The sequence below is a fragment of the Ursus americanus genome, chromosome 24, assembly GCF_024610735.1.
Source record: "Ursus americanus isolate L20-20 chromosome 24, mUrsAme1.1.p, whole genome shotgun sequence".
NCBI lineage: Eukaryota > Metazoa > Chordata > Mammalia > Carnivora > Ursidae > Ursus > Ursus americanus.
This window is the reverse complement of record NC_142150.1, coordinates 46,214,018-46,219,477: the sequence shown is the minus strand read 5'-3', so window position 1 is coordinate 46,219,477 and position 5,460 is coordinate 46,214,018. Positions and strand designations below refer to the sequence as shown.

General features: G+C 65.4%; 1 protein-coding gene across 1 annotated transcript; it reads left to right on the top strand.

Annotated features, from left to right (window-relative positions):
- Positions 1–310: 310 nt before the first annotated feature.
- On the top strand, positions 311–1,508 carry TNNI2 (troponin I2, fast skeletal type). The gene is made up of 5 exons (XM_045770804.2): positions 311–470; positions 560–688; positions 812–901; positions 1,009–1,185; positions 1,317–1,508. The coding sequence occupies exons 2-5, from the start codon at positions 566–568 to the stop codon at positions 1,410–1,412; spliced, it is 486 nt and encodes a 161-aa protein (XP_045626760.2). The 5' UTR covers positions 311–470; positions 560–565; the 3' UTR covers positions 1,413–1,508.
- Positions 1,509–5,460: the final 3,952 nt, after the last annotated feature.

Below are 5,460 nucleotides of genomic sequence, written 5' to 3'. Positions count from 1 at the left end.
GAGCTCAAGGGAAGCTGGCCAGCCCTCCCCTGTGACAGTGCCCCACCCAGACACCGAGAGACACTGACGAAACAGAGGAAGTGGCCTCCGAGCCCCACGGGGCAGGGGAAGTGGGGCTGTGGGCAGGTCACCAGAATCGCTTCTTCTTTCCGACTGCTCCCCCCACCTCCTGGGCCCTGCCGGGATCCCCCGCCCCTCCCACTGCCCCTGAGGCACGGCCCCTTCCCCACACCCCTGAGCCTTCAGACCTCACCTGCCAGCTGGGCACGGGTATCCTGGGCCCGGCCCCCCAGCAGGGCCTCAGGAGCCCCAGGTCCAGCTGCCCCCCAGGCAGGGCCCACTGGCCTGGGTGGGAGAACGTGGAGGGATGTGGGGGTCCCGGGGACCCAGATGGGCCCTGACTCTGCTTGCTCCCCCCAACCCCGCAGAAACGCAACAGAGCCATCACGGCCCGGAGACAACACCTGAAGGTAGGTGCTGCCCCCGAGGTGGCCGTCCTGGGGTGTGTGCGGGGCTACGCGCCCACCATCCCTCACTGGCCCGCCCCCCGCCCCCACAGAGCGTCATGCTCCAGATCGCCGCCACGGAGCTGGAGAAGGATAAGAGTCGCCGTGAGTCGGAGAAGCAGAACTACCTGTCCGAGCACTGCCCCCCACTGCACCTGCCTGGCTCCATGTCTGAAGTGCAGGTACCCTCCCCAAGCCACGCTCCTGCCCGCTGCCTCATGTCCCCATTGGTGAAGAAGGTGGTCAGGGCAGGCGGAGGGCAGGCGGACCGCTGCCCACCCCCCACCTCTTGCCCCCACCCCCAGGAGCTCTGCAAACAGCTTCACGCCAAGATCGACGCGGCCGAGGAGGAGAAGTATGACATGGAAGTGAGGGTCCAGAAGAGCACCAAGGAGGTGAGCGGGCGAGGGGCGGGACCAGGGGTGCGGCGAGGGGCGCTCCGAGCCGGCGGGGGGCCCGGCCACGGCTGGCCCCCACCCAGCGCACGCCCCCCCCCACACAGCTGGAGGACATGAACCAGAAGCTGTTCGACCTGAGAGGCAAGTTCAAGAGGCCCCCGCTGAGAAGGGTGCGCATGTCGGCCGACGCCATGCTCAAGGCGCTGCTGGGCTCCAAGCACAAGGTGTGCATGGACCTCCGGGCCAACCTGAAGCAGGTCAAGAAGGAGGACACAGAGAAGGTAGGCCGTGGTCCCGTCCGCCTCGCAGGGCCACCCAGCACCACCGGCCAGCTCCTCCCTCTGGAGGGGGGGAAACTGAGGCTGGGGTGGTCTGCAGCCTCTTCCTAAGCTCTGCACCACCCTGTCCCCAGGAACGGGACCTGCGCGACGTGGGCGACTGGCGGAAGAACATCGAGGAGAAGTCTGGCATGGAGGGTAGGAAGAAGATGTTTGAGACCGAGTCCTAGGCCGCCCGCCACCCCCGCGCCCAGCCTGGTGCCCCCCCGCCCAGAGTGAGAGGGGACACGGCTCCCTCAGTGGTCAATAAAGGATTCCAATCCCCATGACTCGTCTGGTCTGGTCCTGCCCAGCCTCACTGCCCGCAGACTGCCTCCGGGCACCCCGCAAACTGCCACAGGCCGGGGAAGCCCGGGACGGCCCTCGGACAGCGCGCACAGCAGGCGGAGCTGGGGCTGGGGCGCTTGCCGGGCTGGAATCCACCCAGCCTGCACCCTGGGGCTGTGCGGTGTGGTCACCCCCGGGTGTTCCCCAGGCTTGCCCTGGACACGCCCGACCCGCGGGCCTGGAGGTGGCTGGCCTGAGTCCCGCCTGCGCCAGAGCTAAGACGGAGCATTTGCACACTGCACGGTCATCCCGAGGGGACCCGCCTGGCCCAGAGACCCTATCCACGCGGCATGATTCCCGCCCGGGGGCCACGCAGGCATGCCCTCCCCATGAAACGTGGGCAGCCCCCATTCCTCCCCTGGGGCACACGGCCCAGTCCGCAGTCAGACGGCTCTCAGGGTGGCTTGTGCCCGCAGAGCAGGGACACACCGAGCTGCGGTCCTCACTCCCGCCTGGGGACCAATGACAGGCCACCCTGGCCCCACAGCAGGCCCAGGGGGAGGGCTTACATTGCCTTCTGCTCTTCCCCAAGGCCATGGCCCTCCTCACACATGAAGGGACGATGTCCCAGACAGGCCCTGACAAGGACCGTCACAGCAAGGCCACCTCTGTCCCACCTCCTATGTGGGGAATGACACGGTGACCCGCCAAGGTCCCTGCACTCAGATCTTTGGAGGGGTGCCCAGGGAGGCCAGGCTGCCCGCTGTGCCCTTGCCCTCTGGACATCCCAGCGGCTGGACACGGGAAGGGTATGCCGTCGGCCTTGGGCCACCTCAAGGGACCACGTCAGCTGCCCTGTGGCCTTGCCTGAGCTCTGCTGCCGGGCCCCACAGCAGCCCAGGAATCCGGCCGTCCTTCGAGGGGCTCCCTGAAGGCCCTCCTTGCAGATCCTGCAGCTTGGGACCCAGTCTAGTCGACCCCGGGGCCCATGCGCCCGCAGGTGGGGTGGGGAGGACCCCGGTGTGTTCTGAGCATCCACGTAGAGCTGAGCGTGGGGATTCAAGGAGCGGGTTTTGGTGGCTGGAGAGACAACAGAGGCAGTGCCCCACCACCGACCAACAGAGTGACCCGGGCAGCCGCCCAGGGGCCGTGCCTGCCAGGAGAGGGAGGCAGGGACACTGGGGACCCGGCTCCCACAAGACTCAGGTCCCTGGGTTTGGGAAGACTCACTGTGTGGTGAAATGAGTTTTTTTTAAAGTCAAGGAAATGTGAAAACAAAGTTCTGGGTAACGATCCCCCCAGGGCGAGGGTCCGAGACAGGACAGATAGAAGGGAAGCACCTCGATCCCGGTAGGTTTGGGGGAATGTTGGAAGTCTTGGACTGGGAAGTGGATCTGCGGGTGTTTGTTACACTCTCTAATGACCACGTGAGTGAGTGAATGAGGCAGGGAGGACACGGCAAACCAGACCAACAAGCAAACGTCAAGACTGGCTCTGCACTGGCCTTCCGTGCCTCCCTGCCCCCCCTCCCCCGGCTGTCCTGGTGCCCAGGGCAAAGGGCCTGCAGACACATGGCCTCGGGCGGGATTTCTGCCAAGCGTGTGACCCAGCACCTAGCATGTGGGGAGGGCTCTGCACTGTAGAAAGATCTCCAGGGGGTAGAAAACAGGGGCTGGAGTGGCAGAGGGTGTAGGAACCACGGCCACCTCCTGGGAGGGCAGGGGCCCATGGGGAGATACATAAGAGGCAGAGTCCCTGGACTTGGTGGAGAAGGCAGGTGGGATGGCAGGCCCGTGCTGAGGAGAATGGCTGGGGGCTGCTCTCCAGGGAGGGGTTCAGAATAGGTGGAGGGGCCGGCTCTCGGCTGTGGGTTTGCTGGATGCAGGGGTCTGGCCTGGAGATGGGGGTCTGCGCGTCCTCAGAAGTGAGGGCCAGGGGATGCCCCGATGATGGGCAGGCAGGGGAGGGGAGGAGAACGCTGCTCCTGGAGGTCCGAGCCACACGCTGCCCAGGAAGGGCCCCCGAAGGGCAGAGGAGGGCAGCAAAGGTGCAGGTGACACAGCCTGCCCCGTGGGGGACGCTGGAGGTCAGGGTGGACTCGCAGCCCCAGGAAGCCCCGGGGGGACCTGAGCTGGGCTGTGGCCGGGAAGGGTGAGCTGTCTGGAATGGAAGTGCTGGAGGTCAAGGACAGGAGGGCCTGGGTGGGCGAGGTTGGCCTGTGTGCAGGTGGGCAAAGGTGCCCCTGTGTGGGGCGGGTTTGTGCCCACAGCCCTTCCCTGTCTGCCGGCCATGAGGCTGAGAGGCAAGGAGCACCCCAGTGCCCAGGACTTGGTCCCCAGCAGCATCCTGCACACAAGGCCTCGGGGAGGAGGGGCTGAGCGCTGAGCTGGGGGAGCAGTGACCTAAGTGAGGAAGCCGGTGACAAGGACACGGTGCGGCAGGTGCAACGGAAGTGGGGTTTTGTGCTGAAAGGACTGCACCCAGGTCTGCGCCGTGGGCGGGCAGGACACCTACGCCTGGTCTCCAGGCAGCAGGCCATGCAGACCTCGGGCGCCGAGGAGCCAGGGCGGACGGGAAGGCAGCCGGGTGAGTCAGGTAGGTGATGTGCTGGTCTTCTCTGCATTCTTCTTCTTTCTAAAAATATTTTATTTATTTGTCAGACAGAGAGTGTGAGCACAAGCAGGGGGTGCGGCAGGCAGAGGGAGAAGCAGGCTCCCCGCGGAGCAGGGACCCTGATGCTGGACTCGATCCCGGGACCCGGGATCATGACCTGAGCGGAAGGCAGACGCCTCACCGACTGGGCCTCCCAGGCGCCCCTTCTTCGTCTTATTCTTACTCTTGAAACTTTTCTGTAAATTTGAAATAATGTCTCCGATGTGAAACTTTTCTTTGCCCACTGAAACACTGAAATTCTTGAGCAACGATGAAAACAGGTGATGTGGGACGTGGGAACGTGGGTGTGGCCAGGCCAGGCAAGCACCGGGGGAGGACCACAGGGCCGGCAGGCAGAGACTCCGCACCCCTCCCTGGAAGAGGTGGCGGGGAGGGGGTTGAGTGGAGGCGGGCCCAGGAGGCAGGGCAGGGGGGCCAGGCCACCTTGGAGCTGGGAGGACTGGAGTGGGCGCGGCACAGGGACTTCCCAGTACAGGGCAGGACTCAGAGGGGCTTCCCCACCCCCCTCACCTCCACCCCTGCCAGCCCAGGGGAAGTCCGAGTGGGGCCCTGGAGCCAGAGGTCCCCTGTGAGCAAGCATCCGCCTACCACTGCCCAGCCCTCTCCCCAGCCAGCCTCACCCCTGCAACCTGTCCTCTCCTTGGTCCCTGAGCACTGCTCTGTCTGGGCCCAGACCTGCCTTTGCCCCTCATAGGGCCTCCCTGTCCCCCACTGTCTCCCGGTCCTGTTTCTGCCTCTCTGACTCCTCCTGACGGGCTGCTGGGTCTCAGTTTCCCCCACCACGAAACTGGAGAATGGAGCATCTGCCTCACTGGGTGGCCAGGTGGGGGAACCGGAGGCTCACCCCCAGCCTCACAGATGCCACACCTGCCTCAGCACTGGGCCCGGAAGCATCTCTGAGCGTTCCCTTGGCCACCCCCACCCCACCTTCGATGTCATCCCCTCCAAGAAGGCTTCCATGAGCCCTCAGCCCCGAGGGCCTGGAGGACCAACACTGGAAGGGAGGTAGGCCCTCTGGTGGGGCAGGAGTCTGGGCGTCCACTGTCCAAGCAGGCTTCCAGGGGTTACGCACATCTGCTCACCTGGCTCCAGTCCCCGACAGTCACATGGGCCACCTGCCTCCCCCCAGCTCCCAACCACCCCCATCACCAGCATCCTTGCTGGACGCAAAGCCTTTGTCCTGGGAGGAGGCCCAGCTCACAGGAAGACCCTCCAGACAGCTTCTGCCCCCGTGCCCACCCACGGTCCCCTGGGACCCTCTACCTCTGAGTCTCTCAA